General features: G+C 39.5%; 2 protein-coding genes across 2 annotated transcripts; both read left to right on the plus strand.

Moving 5' to 3' along the window:
• Positions 1 to 3,705: 3,705 nt before the first annotated feature.
• On the plus strand, positions 3,706 to 6,382 carry LOC122131636 (beta-2-microglobulin-like). The gene is made up of 4 exons (XM_042706271.1): positions 3,706 to 3,866; positions 4,310 to 4,582; positions 4,667 to 4,714; positions 5,785 to 6,382. The coding sequence occupies exons 1-3, from the start codon at positions 3,803 to 3,805 to the stop codon at positions 4,678 to 4,680; spliced, it is 351 nt and encodes a 116-aa protein (XP_042562205.1). The 5' UTR covers positions 3,706 to 3,802; the 3' UTR covers positions 4,681 to 4,714; positions 5,785 to 6,382.
• A 2,528-nt stretch (positions 6,383 to 8,910) lies between these two features.
• LOC122131637 (beta-2-microglobulin-like) lies at positions 8,911 to 11,096 on the plus strand. The gene is made up of 4 exons (XM_042706272.1): positions 8,911 to 9,068; positions 9,847 to 10,119; positions 10,310 to 10,347; positions 10,542 to 11,096. The coding sequence occupies exons 1-3, from the start codon at positions 9,005 to 9,007 to the stop codon at positions 10,321 to 10,323; spliced, it is 351 nt and encodes a 116-aa protein (XP_042562206.1). The 5' UTR covers positions 8,911 to 9,004; the 3' UTR covers positions 10,324 to 10,347; positions 10,542 to 11,096.
• The last annotated feature ends 8,350 nt before the right edge of the window (positions 11,097 to 19,446 follow it).

The raw sequence follows: 19,446 nt of genomic DNA on the forward strand, positions 1-19,446 counted from the left end.
GCAAAGTGGAGTGTACTCAATTTGCGCTCCTTTCGGTGCTGTGTTTTTTGTAGGTAGCTAATTTTGAATATAATCCTCAAATGAATTTCTATGGTACCCAGTCACGTGAAGGGGACATTCCCACCAGCTGCCCAGGTAGTCAACATGTAGTTTGATCCAAGATCAAAACCCTGTGAGAAATTCTACTTGGAAAATTGTGTGCACTTTCTGAACCTCAATTAAACAGATTATCATGGGGAATAATTTAGAGGGATTCACTTCAAGGAAATATAAATTCAATACCATTTCACAGCCTGTTCAACTGAAACAATTTAAGATAAGAAAGTAGCTACAGGATTAGGATAGACAAAGAATGGTCTGCAGTGTTTATAAATGCCTTGCAGACATTGCATCATTTTACAGGCTAGCTTGAAATATATACAGAACTTACGCAGATATAGCACTTGTCTCAGTTTTGACGGGCATAGCAACAAAGTGCGGTGGTATAGAGTACAAGTATATGGAGTTAGATTTGTTTCATAATTCACAAACAAACGAAACGCGAGTCACAAACAAACGAAACGCGATTCAAACGAACGAAACGCGATTCACAAATGTGATTTGTGATTCACAAACAAGCGAAACGCCATTCACAAATGTATTTCATGATTCACAAATGTATTTTGTGATTCACAAATAAATTACCCCATGACATTTGTTTGCAACCTGACGAACAAGAGTTACAAATCCCTGCATTCGTCTGTGTGGATTTTTGGAACTTTCCTAACGCGTTTAGATTCACAAATGCATTTGTTCTAAAAGATATTCTCTGCAGCCTATCAGATCTCTTTCAATTTGAGCCAATCACATTATAGTGTCTGTGGACTACAAACCACCCGTCATGGTCATGGACATTGTCCGAGATCACGAGCAATGGCATCTGTTAGCTACCCACTAAATGTTAGTGAAATATAGCTTGTTAATCTTAATAAACCGATTATCATACATGGTTGAATATTCTTGAGAATGGCAGGATCCATGTTTAGTCATTTTAAGTGTTTCCTAGGCTAACGTTTAGCAAGCTAGGCCTTGCTAACATGGATAGAGCTACGCTTGCTGCATATGTTTGCTCTCTAGCCACATCTTACATGGTTAAATTGTGTGGCATGTCAAAATAATAAAATTGTGTGGCAGTAGCTTGGTAGTTAAGCATTGGTAGCTAGAAATTGGTCATTTCATGCCCAATGTAAATTATAGCAGACATCTGAATGCTGGGATGGTCCATTCATTTGAATTTAGGCTAATATTCCGTAGAATTCTGAAGCACCTTATGTGTGTCTGTGCACTGTGTATTTATTACCTTCTCATAGCCTGTCTCAAACTAGTATTGTCGGTATTGGCGGCATTAGGTATGGTAGGGGCCAGTTACAGCCCTAACTATGCTCTCTACTGCTCGGCTCTCTGACATTGGGGAAATATTCCTAGCTAGGGCTTGCACAAGAACATGTGCTGCTGCATCCACTTGACTTGACAGCCCCTGCTTTGGAAAAAAAAAATCGTTTTAATGATCTGTTCACTAAAGTCCCATGTAAGATGTTACCTGGCTAGAGAGCAAACTAATTCAGTAAGCGTAGCTCTATCCATGTTAGCAAGGCCAATGCTATGTTAGACATTGACTAGCTAGCTTGCTAAACGTTAGCCTAGGGAACACTTAAAATGACTAAACATGGATCCTGCCATTCTCAAGAATATTCAACCACGTATGATAATCGGTTAAATAAGATTAACAAGCTATATTTCACTAACATTTGGTGAGCAGCTACCAGATGCCACTGCTCGTGATCTCGGACCATGTCCATAACCATGACGGGTGGTTTGTAGTCCACATAGACACTATAATGTGATTGGCTCAAATTGGTAGAGATCTGATAGGCTGCAGAGAATATCTTTTAGAAAAAATGCATTTGTGAATCTAAACGCGTTAGGAAAGTTCCAAAAATCCACACAGACGAATGCAGGGATTTGTAACTCTTGTTCGTCGATGGTCTACCCTTCCACCCATCGTCTACCGACAGCCCCTTCCCACAGAACAGGCTGCCATGAAGGCGTTATGTACGGAAATATCTCTTCTGTTACAGATTAGCGGTTTAGATGTTAATTTAATAACCTAAACTGTTGTGAATAGCGCTAAATAAGCAGTTCGAAAACAATACCTTTCCCCGAAAAGACGTGTCTCGTCAGACACCTGTCCAACGAGAGATCACGGATCAAGACAGCTATTTAAGTTTTCGAACTCATCCCATGTTATGTGTGGGGTAGGGGGCAGCCTGTAGCATGTGCTCGAGCAGTGAATGACACTCAGTCAGACACTCCTCCTGGCTCTGATTGGTTGTTTTGATTAGGTCACGGTGGATTTTTGCAAATAGCATTACGAGCACTAGGTGGAGCCAGAGGATGGGTGAAGAGAATAAATATTGGAATAAATATTAGTCTTATGGATTGCTTTCAGGACATAATGACAGATATAGCAAATATGACAAAGAGTTATTGAGTTATCAAGGGTTCAGTAATCATATAATTGACCATATCGTGTATAAGGACTGACTGATCCTCTTGTTGCTTCTTGTTTTCACTTATGATTGCTGGTATGGGTTGTTAGGTACTCTTTGCTCTTCCGGCAATAAAAAACAGCCACATGTTGGACAAAGGATGTTTCACCAGACGGTAGCATAAACAATTTGAACACAAACGTATGCATCCAGAATAATTTCCTTTAAACACTGATTCAATTATTGTATTTACACAAATTATATATTATGACAGAGATTCTTTTTCGTCACCCCTTTTTTGGAGAGTTATACATGCCACATCTCAACTTGTTTTGCAAAACATAGCTGAGAGCTGAGAGCTGTGATCCTTTGAAAGAGTTTATAGGGTTAGTTATCAGAGTATTTCAACAACAGTTTAGACACTACAACCGGGTCTGCTCCAATAATTTATGTAACAAGGTTAGTATACCGTAGATTAGAAGATTGTGCCTGACTCATACATCATTAGGGAATACAAAGTTTGCAGTTAATACATTTCGGGTCAACTATTTCATGTAGCTTGTTGAGGTGGTTTATGTGTGTTGTATCAGTTGTTGATAACATTAACCCTTTGGCTTCATACACAGAACAAAAACTCATATTCAAAACCTGTTCACCTCAGCCATACGGGTTTGAGCACACATAACAGGGTTATTGTTCTATGAAATGCACTCTTACAAATGGCTACATTAACTAAAACGATTCAATAATTGATCCTGCAGTTTGTGATACAGCCTGGCTACTGGAAAGCCGGTCTATTTAGATACATGTTTCAAAAAGTGTTATTTAATGTTAAAAATACACTGTTATTTCACTAGTGTTGATGGCACAAATTTAAACATGAGCTTTAGTCGCTTTATAAAGAAGCATTTGTTTGTTACTTTTAATGATCCAGTACGTGAGAGCTGAGGGTTTATTATGGAAGTTCAGGGTATTTCCAATTTCTAAACTGGTTATTCAACAAGTCATAGGTTCTTCTGGCTCTACGAGTATATACTATGGCATCGTATTTGAGTCGCATTGTCACAACCACAGAAGATTGCCTTTAGCTAGCAACGAGTGAGCTGTATTTTGCAATTGGCTGTGAATACTGAAAGGGGAGTGGCGCTAACATTTATATCAAACCGTAGTGTTCCTTTCGATTTAGATTGAAGAAGGGCTTCAAAGCTGCGTGAAGATAGTCGCTTGAGTTGGTATCAATTTCTGGAATTAAAGAAAGACTTTCCTTTGTCAACATGAAAGTAACGATTTCTCTCCTGCTTCTTGGCTTCTGTGCTCTTTCGGCATACGGGAAACAATGTAAGTTATGACATTTTACAAGTTTGCGTTGTCTTTCCTTGTACACTTCCATTTTAACGAATTATTTAGCGCGAACGTACTTTCGATATCTTTGTGATTTCACGATAAGGTCTGTGGATTTAGGTCTTTAGAAAATGAATCATGAGATTGTAACTAAGTGATGACTAGTTCCAAAACAAAGACGTAGGCTATTTGTAGAATGATAATATTTCACTCAGCCATAGCTCAGCTATGTGGTATTCCCCTGTATTTACCCAGAGCTGTGTTTCCTGCTTGGTGACTTTGCACCTTCGAAAATCGTGATAGGATACTGCTGTCGGTGTGGTCGCACTCGCTTAAAATGTGAATTTACAATAATTGTGGGTAATAATATGGGCTGTTCTGCCACTCTAGTTACTTTACAAGGTGAAATGTTAAATACCCTTTAATCTTTCTCCCTCTAGCCCCTCCCAAGGTGCAGATATATAGCCGTAACCCTGGCAAGTTGGATGAAACAAACACCCTGATCTGCCATGTTAGTGGTTTCCACCCTCCTGATATCTCCATCACCCTCCTGAAGAATGGGGTTGAGATCCAGGGGGCCAAGCAGACTGACCTGGCCTTTGAGTCAGGCTGGCAGTTTCACCTCACCAAGAGTGTGGCCTTCACTCCAAAGGCAGGGGAAGAGTACACCTGCAATGTCCGGCACTTGGCAGCAACCAGGAAATACACCTGGGGTGAGTTTGATTTCTTTTGCAATTATTTACCTTTTTTATAAGAGCTTAATTGATTTCTGACATTTTGTTTTCTGTGTTTGACAGAGCCTGACATGTGAGCTGTGAAGTAAACGCTGATATCCTGGTCTATCAGTAAGTTATAACAAACCTAGCTCAATTGCTCACACTAACTCATTGCTGATACCACCACTCAGTAGGCGTTGTAACTGGGATGTACTACCAAAACAGGTGCTGTTATGTTGTTTGATGGTAAATGTGAAAAATAAAATCTTTACAAAATTGAACCAGCATAGAGATGTGATTTTAACCATTTCAGAATGTTTTAGGAAGGAGTCTTGTTTAAATAAAAATTATGTTTACAACATCTAAACTGTACTTTAAGAAACAACACGGCATACTGGTGCACATTTGCAGGCTCTAGCATAGACACGTATAGTAGAGAGTCCATTTGAAGACTTAGGCCCGTTTCGTTATGGTCACATTTGATAACATTTTTTTACTCTTGTAAACAACCGTATGGGAACCGTAATGGGAATGTCAGAAAGTTTATAAGTCAATTCAGAGCAATATTGCTTGGAACTAGCTTACTTTTGTAGATCTCTAGAGGGCATTGCAGATTATATTTTTACACACGACACAAAGTTTTCTCAGTTAGCGGCCGTGGTATTCTATTAGAAAATGGACAAAACAGAATAATCGGAAACAAATCGGGGCCTAATTTCATTGATGGGCAACGTGGCAGGCAACATGCAAAGTCTGCTGTGCTTGACCTAAAGCTAATTTAATGACTTGGCAAAATCATTTAGCTAGTTTATATTACGACAAGATTCTAAGTGCAAACATAAGTGGGTCAACGCAATTGGACGCGGGAGGTCCCATGACAAAATGAGTTCCTTTTCATGTGAAACTTCTAAATGAGTCCAAGATCACAGTCCATAGATGTAATAGTTCAGTAAATCAAACAAAAGATACAAATCAAAACAAATATGCCCTGGGATGTCACAGTATAATGAAATACACTGAAATCGTATAAAAGAGTAGTACAATCATCTATCACATGTCATTTGTACTTGTTTTTTAACAGATCTCTATTAATCGAATACAACTATGGGTGGCATCTTTGTTTAATGAATGATGAAATTATAATGAGATACGTAAGTAAAAACAAGGGAGAAGATTAAATGCTATTTTTTTCCCACAAGGATTCTGCATCTTGGTGTTTCCTGGGATATAATCAACCTTTCCTGCGTCAAGCACCGACTTCACAACCTGCACCAATACAGGAAGAAGACGACAGTGCTACTTTTAAGCAACGATGCATTGACCTTTCATAGATTCCAGCTTTTCCATACATTACAGATTATAACAGCGGTTTGTTCAGTACTTTTAAGTACACTTTTTCAATCCAGATAATGTTTTTCAAACTCAAATATTCATTTTTCTTGCAGCTTGTATAGACGTTCTTTTAAGAATGCCATTATTTCCAGACTGTTTTTAGTTGCCTAGGTGGCTAGAGACACTGGATATGTGACACTGAATATTTAATACGCTCTTCATGTTTTACCCTGAAAAGCTACTGAAAACACATTTTAATAGTTTTCCAGTGTTCAGTAGAAACTGACAACCCTTCCTTTTGTTCATGGGGCACAAACTCACTTGTTCATCAGTGGTGCCCCTTTATGGGTTATGCGGGTCAAAAACAAAAAGGAAGTACTATTTGGGCTTTGATCACTGATTGTGTGATGCATCAATATGCAAAATATTGTCTTGATCTGCAATAAAATTGTTTTCCCCTTTTAATGTATTGTCATATGTATTTTCTGTAAGTGTTTCTAGCCTGTCTGTGTGGATTAAGACTGTGTAGGCCTCTGGATTTTTGGGCAGTCTTGCAAATCCCACACAGGGTCACAGTTATCTGGGGGGGGGAGGAGGATAAGAGAGAATCAGAAGCAAGCAGAATGAAAATACCGAGCCTGCATTCAAAGGAATGATTGAAGACAGGTTAGTAGGTATACAATGTGCTCACACAATCAAATATGCAGGTAATATTTGGTAATCCTTAAATGTCAATTAAGTCAAAGTTGTCGCAGGTTCTGGTCAGGCTGTAGACCTGATTTACTTAATCTGTAGGTAGGATCTTCCACCAACAGTTACACAATCCCATTATGGTTTCTCATTTGTAATTCAACATTGCAAGCAGGAAACAAAGGTTGACTGAAAACAAACGTTCCCAAGAGATATCTGCCTAGTACCTTTTTAAAAATCTGCCATTGGTCCAAAAAAAACAAAGAGGCGTGTCCTTTGACTGTTGGGATTGGTGCAGAAACTTTAACCATAGACCATTTGCGATAGACTATCGCATTCAGGGCACATTAAAGTCGAGGAACTGGTTGTTCGTCCTGCTTATCGACGGATAAAATTGATTTGGTCTTCTTTCCCTTGCTGTCTTGTACTTCCTGGGCAGCTGTGCTCTTGGGTGCCATTATACGGAAGCAACACACGTTGGGCCTGTTGTAACATGTTCATAGACGCAGCGACTTAGGTTAGCTGAATTATGCAAGGCATAGTCCCTGTTGTTGAGTTATCACACAGTAGAGTAATAAATGTGGGATCACATTATACAAATTATGTTAAAGAATGGTACACTGTTGTTGCCTTTATAGTTGGAATATGAAGTTGGGTTAGTTGGCCAGATAACTTATTATGTGGACCTGAGTTCCTATATTAACTGAAGTCTACATAGCAATGGAAGTGGTCTTCATTGAGCGGCAAAAACAAACAAAAGCCAACACAAATTACCTGGGGTAAATAATGCCATTGATTTGTTGTGGAAGCTGAGAAAGAGGGGTATGTACAGTGTTACATTCATTACAGTCCTAAATTTGCTTCGGGATTGATAGAGTATCTAGTTGTGCCTTGGACTTTGTCCTTTGGTAACAAGGTCTAGTGTTTATGGCCCAATACAATTTCTGTAAATGTTTTGCTAAGCTTTTTTGTAAAAATACAATAGCTTAAGATGGAAATTGTAATATACACACTTTTAGAAATCTCTTTATATGAAGACATCTATGAAAGAAGTAAATTAATTGTCTGGTGGTGGGACATTACATGTAACCCAAAAAAGGCCATCACTAGATAGAAGTGTTGTTAAATATATTTTCTTTTTAAACATTGTGGTGATCAAAGTGTGATATAATATTAGATGATGTTTGTGCTTCATATTGCAGACAGATACCAGATAACAGATACTTCTAAACATTCTAAACAGAATGTAACTTCTTGTAAGTACTCATTGAAGTTGACTATCTGATCATCTGATCTCATTTTAATGAGGGGAGACACTATAAAAGCACTTTATTTGTATGTGTTGTAGTTGCTCACTAATGCCCTAGTGGATTTATTCCAGTGATGGTAATACATGCGACAAGAAAAAATAAGAAAAATTGGCTGTTTCTAGTTTCATTTTTGAGCAGTGGAAGTCAACAGGCTAATTTGCACTCCCCATGGTAAAACAATGGCTCTTGTCATTCTCTTATAATAAAACAAATCCTCCCTCTTTGAGTGTGATGCAATTCTTAATGTCTGAGGAAAGCATGGTAAGTACACAAAAATGAAACAATGTTAGAGTGAAATACCTTAAAGTCAAAATGTCTAATGTTGGTTTGTTTTATACAACATCTATGAGCTGCTTGATGGGAAAGTCCCTGTGTGTGTGCCAACATGTTTCACTTTCTGTATTCAGAACCTTCCAGAGTTTTAATACATACACAGCATGTCAAATATAATTCGAAAGCTGAGGTACCCTTTGTCCCCTCCTAATTCAGACATCGTAGAAAAAAAAACATGTTTCACAGAGTTCATAAATTAACAGAAATTAAATCTTGCCAGAAATTTGGAACAGCTACCAGGGTTAGACTGTTGCTTCCTGAAATGACAAGGTATATCATTATTGAATGTAGAGAATCTATCTGCAAATTAAATAGTTTCAGCTTGTCCGAAAAATATTAGCTAGTAGCAAACTCTGTCAGTTTATACGGCCTGACTGACACTCAAGGGTGAGATACTGTAAACCACGTGATTTACTGCGCCCTCCTGTCGTGTTTTGATAACAGAAAGTCTTACTGCGTTGCCAGTATATGGCATCTTGATATAAATACTTTCTTATCCCTAACACATCTTAGAGCTGCAGATATATGACCCAAAGTTTGAAATCAAGCAGGAAACAGAGGTTGACTGAAAACAAACGTCCCTAAAAGAAATATGCTAATACCTTTAAAAAAAAAACATAACGAGGCGTGCCCTTCGGCAGTAGTTTGAGAGGTAAGGGAACGGATACTTTCACTTTCGATAGACTATCGCGTTCAGGACACATACGAGTCGAGGAACTGTTGTTGTTTGTCTTGCTTATCGACGGGAAAAAAAATGAATTGTTTTCTTTCCGCATCTGTCTTATTCTTCCTGGTCAGCTGTGCTCTTGGGCGACAATGTACGTAAGCAACACACGTTTGGTCTATTGTAACATGTCCGTAGGCTCAGCAATTTAGGTTAGCTAAATTAGGCAAGGCCTAGGCTACATCTTTGTTGTTTAGTTATGACTTCGCACAGTAGATTAATAGATGTGGGATCACATTGTATTATACACATTGTGTTAAAGAATGGTACATGTAGCTGTTGTTGGCTCTCTAGTCGGAGTTTGTAGTTGGGTTAGTTTGCCAGTTAACTTATTATGTGGACTTGTGTCCCGACCGTAGCTAAAGGTATAGCAACATAAGTGGTCGTCATTGAGCGGCAAAATAAACAAACCCGGAAAGTTCAAAGCATGCGCAGATAACCGAGGCTACATTATGCAAGTTGTTGATTGTTTATCTTATATGGATTTTGTTTATTGTTAATTAATGAAAGCCTAAATTCTCATGGGCATTTTGTACTGTTCCTTACATAAGAAATGGACTAATAAGCCCCTGATGTTGTCCGTAGATCCTACCGAGTTTAACCTATTCATAAAATCAGAAATTCAAACGGCAGAACTGCAGACAAATAGAGAGATATTTAATCAATAGTAAATAACTGAGGCTGTATTAGCATTGTGTTGGTTTGTATAAGTAGACTTTCATTACAATATGTCGTATAAATAGATTAGAGGAGAATGAACTAAGCATAGGCAGAAATACATTGAAAAAAGTACACTAATGAAAAAAGAATAATGAGTTCAACATTGTAAAAGTTAAAATATTCCCTTTCTCTTTCTGTCTGTCTCTACTCAGCGTCACCCAAGGTGCAGGTGTACAGCCACAATCCTGGTAAACTGGGTGAACCTAACACTCTGATCTGCCATGTCAGTGGTTTCCACCCTCCTGACATCTCCATCACCCTCCTGAAGAATGGGGTTGAGATGAAGGGTGGCAAGCAGACTGACCTGGCCTTTGAGTCAGGCTGGCAGTTCCACCTTACCAAGCATGTGCCCTTTCATCCACAGAAGAGTGAAGATTACACTTGCCTTGTTAGGCACATGACCAACGAAAAGATATACACATGGGGTAATAATGCCTTTAATTTTTTTAATTTTTAACATTCGTTGTGATAGTGAATAATACAAACGTGTGGGTAGAAAAGAGAAACTGATTTCAGTTTGTTATTTAGTCAAACCGATCGCTTACACTACCCCCTCTCAGTAATTTTGTGCATTATGTTAATGTACATTATTCACGGTTGTTTACCTTGTTTTAGAAGCTGACGTATAAAGTTGTGGAAGCTGAGAAAGAGAGGTATGTGCAGTGTTACATTTTGTGTTACATTCAATACAGTCCTTAATTTGTTCGGGAGTATCTATTTAAGTTTAAGTTTTTTTGTAAAAATATACAAAGGGTTAATATGGAAATTATAATATACACACTTTTAGAAATGTCTTTATATGAAGACATCTATGAAAGAAGTAAATGAATCGTCTGTCTGCTTACAGGATACAGTAGCTGAAGTGGATCGCTTCTCATCAAACCTGAAATCACCATACAACTTGATCTCTTCTAATTTTGACTCAAGTTCCCTATGCATTGCTTACTAGAGACATAGTGAATCTTTGGTGGTGGGATATTACATGTTACCCAAGAATGGTAACCACTAGATGGAAGTCTTGTTAAATATATTTTCTTTTTAAGCATTGGGGTGATCAAAGCTTTATATAATATTAGATTGTGTTTGCGCTCCATATTGTAATAGATACTTCTAAACAGAATGTAATTTCTTGTAAGTACCCATTGAAGTTGACTATCTGATCAATGAGGGTAAACACTATAAGGGCACTTCATTTTGATGTGTTGTAGTTGCACACTAATGCCCTAGTGGATTTGTTCCAGTGATGGTAATAAATGCATGAGACAAGAAAAAATAAGAAAAATTGTCTGGTTCTGGTTTAATCTTTGATGTGAAGCAGTGTACGTCAACAGGTTAATTTGCACTCCCCATGGTAAGACAATTGCTCTTGTCATTCTCTTGTAATAAACAAAAATCCACCCTTTTTGAGTGTGATGCAATTCTTAATGTCTGATGAAAGCACGATAAGGACGCAAATTTGAAACAATGTTAGAGTGAAATACCTTATAGTTGAAAAATCACTGAAGATGCTGTTGGCGTATCATATTACAGGTAGGCTATTCAGTAGAGGTCCAGATGCTATTCATGATTCTAGTAGGATTTATGTTTTTTTCTAGGTTTTTTTCTATGCTTGAAATTTCTAATGTTGATTTGTTTTATACAACATCTATGGGTTGCTTGATGGGAAAGTCCCTGTGTGTGTGCCAACATGTTTCACTTTCTGTATTCAGAACCTACCAGAGTTTCAATACATATACAGCATGTCAAATATCATTAATTCAGACATCGTGTAAAAACCCATGTTATAGAGTTCATAAATAAACAGAAATCAACCCTTGCCAAACATTTGGAACAGCTACCAGGGTTGGACTGTTGCTTCCTGAAATGACAAGGTATATAACTAGAAAATGCATTTCCTGAAGGAAATACCAGTGCATAAAATGCAAAAGTTAAGAAAGGAAGAAGAGTGAAAGAAGGAAGGAAAGAAGAGTAAAAGAAGGAAAGAAGAGAGGAAGAAGGAAATAAGAGTGGAAGAAAGGAAAGAAGAGTGGAAGAAGGAAAGAAGAGTGGAATAAGGAAAGAAGAGTGGAAGAAGGAAAGAAGAAAGGAAAGAAGAGTGGAAGAAGGAAAGCAGAGTGGAAGAAGGAAAGAAGAGTGGAAGAAAGGAACGAAGAGTGAACAAGAGTGGATAAAGAGATAAAGAGAGAGTGAAGAGGGAAAATATTGAAAGGAGAGAAAAATGGAGTGAAGCAGGGAGATGGAGTGTGAGAGAAAGTAGACTGAGAGAGATAAAGAGAAAGATGGAGAGAAAAAAAAGTAGAGTATGGAAGGTGTCTCTTAATATTCCTAGTTATACAGTTGAATAGAGAGGGACAGAGAGAAGAGGAACCTTGGCGCAGGTGTCAGTGAAGCACAGGTGCAAGCCAGTTTAAGGACCCTATAATGATGTCATAATGGCCCAATGTAAGTCAATTGTAAAATTTGTATTAGTTTTTCTTTAATATCTTAAAAAGTATAAAGTTCAGAAAAATGAAAAATACATAGCATAAGTGTCCTTTACAAGGAGTTTCTAGCGGTTCGAGCTGAATTAAGCGCAGAAGTCGGTACAAAGAATAGGAAGAAGAAGAAGAAGTATAAGAAACGAAGTAATAACAATACAGGCCATTTCATGCACTGTAATTATTGAATCTAGAGAATCTATCTTCAAATAAAATAGTTTCAGCTTGTCCGAAAAATATTAGCTAGTAGCAATCTTTGTCAGTTTATAATGAACGGCTAACTGACACTCAAGGGTGAGATACTGTAAACCACGTGATTTCAGTCATTCGAAATGTATGTGGAGGAGCTGCGCCCTCTAGCTGTGAACAGAAGGTCTTACTAAGTTGCCAGTTTATGGCAGCCTGACATAAATACGATATTGCCTACAACAAATTGTAGAGCTGCTGATATATCACCTACTACTTAAAATCAAGTTCAACAGATAGAATATGCGCCAGTTTTACTGGGCTGGTGCAGTGTGGGAGTCTTGCACATGATATCGCTCTGAATTGGTCACAAAGAGAGACAGATATGTTTAGGGCCCAGGACTGGCCTTGGTAGGCTAGTCCTGAATCAGTTAAGCAGAATATGGCAAAGCTACAGAGTGAAGTATTCCGTGCTCATCATAGTCCACTTTAACTGATTTAATTATTCAACCAACCAACCACTATCTATCTATCTGTCTGTCTATCTGTCTTCTATAGCACAACGTTCGTATCAGGTGTGTAATAGGCTATATATTGACAAAGGTAAGTAACATTTCAGGATCCTTCAACCTTTCTCAGCCAACCTGACAGAGAGAGTAGTAGTGCTGAGAATTTTAGGGAGATGATTGGCGTCCCCTTTAAGAACTGAGTAGCTGACATTGACGAAATTTCCTGGTCTCGCTTGTGTGCAGTGTGAAATCAACAAGAGAGGCTCGAGGTAGGGCTGTTCTCTCCCCGGTAAGACTGGCATTTATTTTAAGAGCAACCAAGCCTCCGGAGACCAGGCGCCGTTTTAGTATTTCAAAAGATGGGTCCGAAACGGTGGAGGTAAATGTTTCGTTCGTATGTTGATACCGTCAGGTCGAACCTTTTCGTCATTATACAACAAGTGCACAAAAGAATCGATCAAATACCAAATTGGTGTTAATGAAACTTGGCTACGAATTAAGAGCCGGGTAAGTAACTTTTTAAAATTACTCCTTAGTAAACACGATAAAAGTTGTCTGCCTGACGTGATTCATATTTGTATTTCACCCGTGGCATTGCAAGGTTATTTTCCTAGGATATCGCCCAACAGGCGAGACAATGCTATTCGCTTTTTTGAGCCTGGGTTATGATTACAAACTGTGCAATACATTAAATGAACATTCTGTGATAAAAGCAGTGAGGCTGTCATCATACCTCACTGAACGGCTGTCCGTTGCATTGCCTGTGGACTGGAGATAATCGTATTGGCTTTCAGACAACATGAAGACTTGTTACATTGATTCAAATACCAGTAGGCTATGTTGGGCTACTGTTGCACCTAGCCTATAGCCCTCCAACCGTATGCACTAGGCTATTTGCACTACTGCAGCTGCTGGTAGTAAGCAGCCTAAATTGTGTATCTTTTGAAAGCCAAATGTTATTATTTATGATAAGTTATGTCATGTCCCGCTGCGTCCGCTTGCGAGATGAGTTGATTTATTTTGACTGAACCTGAGTGTAGCGAATCATTGCTGTAGTCTTTTGACAGCAATCCGTATACTCTGTGCCTCTACAGTGTACACACTGTAGAGGCACAGAGTATACGGTTTACTGTCAAAAGACAGACAACGGTCTATCACACTTATTCCACCACAATGTAAAATAAAGTCCGGTTGATGGTGCAATGATCACTGACGGCGAGTTGCCATTAGCCTACGAGCTTTACGAATGAGAGCGATTCTTTTTGTGTGCGTGCACATGGAGCTTAGGCTGCTGATCAGTTATGGTGTCTGAAGGTCGATGAGTGATATTTTTTTAGTGTACTGAAAGTCGTAGAATCCTGCTTGGAATTGTACACACAGAATTCCCACTTTACTAAGTGTAGATACCGATGACAAACCCCGATAGACTGAGGGCTTGCTTACCACCTCATACACAATGATTGTTAAGACTGAAGCCACCACACATGGACAACATTAGCGTTACAACTCATGTTTCTAGTCTTCTCCAACATGTTTCCAGATGTCATAGCAAAACATGAAAACACAATTAATGCCTCGTGCCTATCCAGTTCACTGGCATGTTTGTTCTACCAGTCACACACAGTTGTAGTCTTCGCCTTTGCTCACTCAAATCCTGTTTGAGTTCTCACCTCTCTACTTGTGGTTGATCTCCCTTTGATATTAGTATACAGTATACTGTTTTAGTTCTCTCCTCTCTAAGTGTGGTTGATCTCCCTTTGATATTAGTATACAGTATAAGTATACTGTTTTAGTTCTTACCTCTCTAAGTGTGGTTGATCTCCCTTTGATATTAGTATACAGTATAAGTATACTGTTTTAGTTCTTACCTCTCTAAGTGCGGTTGATCTCCCTTTGATATTAGTACTGTTTTAGTTCTCTCCTCTCTACTTGTGGTTGATCTCCCTTTGATATTAGTACTGTTGGCTGTTACTGAAATGTCTGAACAAAAGAGTGAAATTGACATGGTCTGATGTATCATGTTGTTAAGCCTTCACTCCATCCATCAACAGGGCCTCCATTCTGAGTTGATTTGACTATGACTGCTCAACTGAACTCCAGGTAGAGAAGTCCCTTTTACAGAAACATAAAACCATGCTGATTGCACTCCACATTTCAGTAGTCTATTTAATTCCACTACTTGTTTTGTAGTCCATTTGATTGTGGAGATTGCTGGAGCTCTGATATTGGTCTCCATAAAAACATTAGAGCACACTGTCATTTTAAATGCTCAGATGTGTTGTGCTTGTGCTTCACATCTTAACTATATGGTATCAGGAGGGAGCGAGTTGTGCAGATCTCACCAGTTCAGTTTCAGGAGTTTCTGTTACCAGGTACTAACAGACACCTGAATGATTTCATTGGTTTCAGACTGATGGAAAGCTTTTGTCAAGAGGTACAAGTATCTAGGAAGTATCAGAAGGCATCATGGCGACAACTTTGTAGGACCATTCAGCGTGTATAGGAATGTCCAATTTCCATAAAATATCTCAGTCTATTTAGTGGGTTACTAATGTTGTCTTGAAAAGAACTTCATTCATTCATTCATTTGTTTACAGAAAGGCTAGTGACAGTGCTTCCAGAATGGCAAGCAGAGTCTTTTGTCTGTTGTGTGACCCTGAGGAGTGTAAACTGGAGTGTAATCTGGGGATTAAAGGGAGGAGAGACACACTTAATCCTGCCACAAATGTCAAATAATATCATTGCAGTCAGGTCAAAACACCAAAATGGATGTGTATATTTTAGAAGAATATTGAGTTTATTAATGATATTTCAGTTTTTGAAAGAAAAAAAGTCTGTCCTCCATGGTAATGTAACAATACACTTTCTGATGTTTTAGGGATTGTTGTGTTTGTTGATCAAAAATGTTGATTGTTGTCATTTCCTATCAGGAAATATCCAAACAATAAAAAATGTGCCTGCATTGCCAATCATGTTATTTGTACATTGTATATGTTGAAAACATGTCAGCATGTTAGATTTTTCTTTCATATACTGTTATGTGACACTTTGTCCCCTCCCTCCTTGCAGGGTTTCCATACACCATGTTGAGGTAAACCCAAAGATTGCTTTGTTGAACATGCTAAAGCGGTTGGACAAAATCAGACACCGAGGTCAGAAGCGAGATGAGTTCCTGGATCTAGTGGAGTCCCCCAACACATCTGACACTGAAGGCAGCGATGACCTCCTGGTGAAACCCAGACCTTCCCTCAAAGACATGGAAGACATAAGAGACCCTGTGAGTGTCCCGATTGCATTTGAAACATGTTCCCATTCTAGTCCCTTTCATGCCTGCACATGCAATTGAGTGACACAAGTTTGCAGTGGTGTAATAACATCATTTATGACTTTCTGCCCTGAATGTACATGTAATAGCAGCCATGGATGGTTTTAATGGCTATTCAGACTTGTGAATCAGGAGCTGGTAGGTTACTTATGTAGGTGAAATTGGTACCAACCTCACATGGGAGTACCAGAATATGTAGGTACCTTACCCTGTGAGCAGGAGCCGGGTAAATGTGGGTGCAATTGTGTGTTAATTGTGATACCGTCTTCGCGAGGGCCACCAAGACGCATTGGTGCTATCCTTGCAACAGCAACAATATGTTGGTAATCTCACCCGATTGGACAGGCATCAACCATTCAACACAAAGGCAGATCAATTAAGTTGAACACCTAGGGGGCGCCACACAAAGTGTAGTGTCCTCCACGGTGGTCAATATAAAGACAATCCACAAATCAGTCTCATAAAATATATTAAACTATCAATTTGGAACTCTGATTAATAATTACATTAATAACTACAACCAAAGTTACCTTATTCATAGCAAGGTTGAAGGTCACTGGAGTTCTGAATAGAAGAGGTTGGCAGCATTCATTCTTGTGTAACATTAAATATACCAGCGTATATAATCAAAGTATTTATTTACACAATGATAAGAAATAACACACAATATGTAATGTAGCTAAATGTAACTAACTAACGAATTGAAGGAGTGTGTGAGTGTGTGTGTGTGTGTGTGTGTGTGTGTGTGTGTGTGTGTGTGTGACAGACAGAGAGAGAGTGTGTGTGTGTGTGAGCTTGTGGGCTCGGGGTTGCGCTGTTAGGAGCGTGCCAGAAAGATTGTTCGATCACCGCAGTTCCGCGTGCATGTGTGTGCACGTTCGTGAACAGACATGTGATGTGGACAAGGACGAGCCTATGTGCAGCGCGAAGTTCGAGTGTTCCCTTCGCGTGTGTGGCTATGTGAAGGCCAATGTATGTAATCATGTGTGATTACGATGCCATGTTAGAATAGGGAAATGGTTAGTGATGCATGCAATACCCTATGTCTCTGATAAGCAATCCTAACAATAACCCTTAGATGGTGTGGCGAGGCCAACTACCAAATACCCATGAAAATATATATCAACAGTTATGTTCGGTGAACAAAACAGATCAAATGCATGAACAATGGCAAAAGTAAACAGTCCTATGCTTAGCCAGGTTGTGAATAGCTAGGATAGCTAAATACCCAGTTATGTCGGAGTTACCAGTCCTTTGTTAAAAGGGTCGTGCTGGCGGATCCGACGTTGATGAGGCAGAGAAGAGATGAGGATGTCCGTAGATGCAGTTTAGGTCGGAGGATTCGAGCACTCGTTCCGTTGCAGGTCTCCGCGATTTTCGTGCTTTGTCTTGGTTTGCTCCCGTTGCAGAGTTAGCTAGCAGGTCTTTTGTTAGCTGTTTGCGCTAAACTTACTTAGTCTCTATTAGCAGTTTGTTGGCTAATGAGCAATCTTAGGCGCTTGTTGCCGTAAGACAAAAGTGAGAGAGAACAAAGAGAGATGTTCTACACCCTTGGAGGTGGACGAAAGAGAGAGGTGCTCCAGGCAATGCCGGAGGTAAGAGAAGGTGTATGCTGGGCGACGCCGGAGGAGAGAGAGAGAAAGTGTATGCCGATACGTGGCTTATGTCCAAGCTCAGGGGGCATGGTTAAAGTGCCATCTAGTCACAGTTTTCCGATAGGGCTGGCTTTACGTAGGTTTCGGGTTCAACGATACGCACGTTACTGATTAAAGTCAAATACAATGGACGAATTCCAGGTGTACCTACAGCTGACAAACAGAAATCCAAGTCAAATGTGTGCCTGCTGTTTTGCTGAGCTGTAAGCCAGTCTTGTATAATGATGTGACATTGCTGTGTAGCTAGTCATAATATCACCAGACAATATGGAGGACAATGTTAGGCATCTAATAAGGGACACATGATTATATTGTTGTGACCCATGTCACTTTCACCTTTGTGATCTTTTAAAATGGTAAAGATCAAGCTCCCTGTGCTACTGCTGCCCATAAGGCTACCCTGGACAGGATCGGTGCAGAGAGAGGCTCAAGGCCCCTCTGTAAGTGTCATCTGAGAATCTCAATTGATTCACTGGAACCTCACCTTTCAGACCCGGTCTTTAGCCTATTAGATCATAGATAGCACTTCAAAATGGAATTGTAATTTTATGCAGCGATGGCAAAACTCAAATGCAATCTTGAATGGGCTGTTCTGTCGTCACTTTCAGTAAAGAATTGTACTCTTTAGCAACACTGCATTTGGCTCCAGACTGTTTAATGGGATTTCTACATTGATCAGGGAGAGATGAGGCTGTAGAAGTTGAAGCCAAAGAGTTTGTTGTATCTGTCATTCAGGCTGTTTATCCAGTCTGTGTAGGGGATGAATGATGAGCTATTTGGTGCAGTGTCATTCATATCAGAAATGATCTTGTGATGATGATTCACTTCCCTTTTTAGCTATTTGTTTGATACAATATTTCCAAGACTTGACTGCCAACCAGGAGCCGTTATTGTAATGACTCATTTCAGCGAGTCGCTTGATGTCTTAGGAGGGTTTAAAAAAAGTCTCTGGAGATCCACTTCAGTGTTGTTTATTCTGGACTTAACCCAAAGACTGACATATTTCATTAGTCATGCGATTGTATAATTTATCAGAGACATCTTACATGAACTCGGTCTCTCTGAAGCTTAAGCTCTCTGTGTTTGCGGTGAGCCAGGCCCGTGGGTAGAAGCGTGGTTTAAAGCCATGTTTCAGAGGCGGCTGTTTCGTCCTCTGGCCTTCGGTTATGTGGGAAGCAGCTGTATGAAGTTCACTGTGGAGGAGGATTCAGGAAAAACAAGTCTCCAGCAGGGGCTCTTTCTCCATCTCAGGCCACGTTCCCTTCTCTGCGCCTGCTCAAGCAGAAGCACCGAGAAAAGAACGAGCAGGGATTCGTTCAGAGGGAAGACACAACACTGCTGTTGGGGAAATTCTCTCTCAGCATTTTTCCTGGTCTCACATGTTGTCATACTCGCCTGAAGTAAAAAAAGGAAAGCTTCCCAAACTGGTGCACGTGGTCATCACTGGTAATCCAAACACAAGATCCAAGTCCCTGGTGATTTAAGGATTTACAGGCAACAGCCAATGCCATGAACACAGGGTGTTTCCAGAATGCCCACAGCCTCGGTAAATGCTTGTGTGTTACATCATGACAATTCCTGGCTTCCAGCTCTAGAATAC

Source organism: Clupea harengus, unplaced genomic scaffold (assembly GCF_900700415.2).
Source record: "Clupea harengus unplaced genomic scaffold, Ch_v2.0.2, whole genome shotgun sequence".
NCBI lineage: Eukaryota > Metazoa > Chordata > Actinopteri > Clupeiformes > Clupeidae > Clupea > Clupea harengus.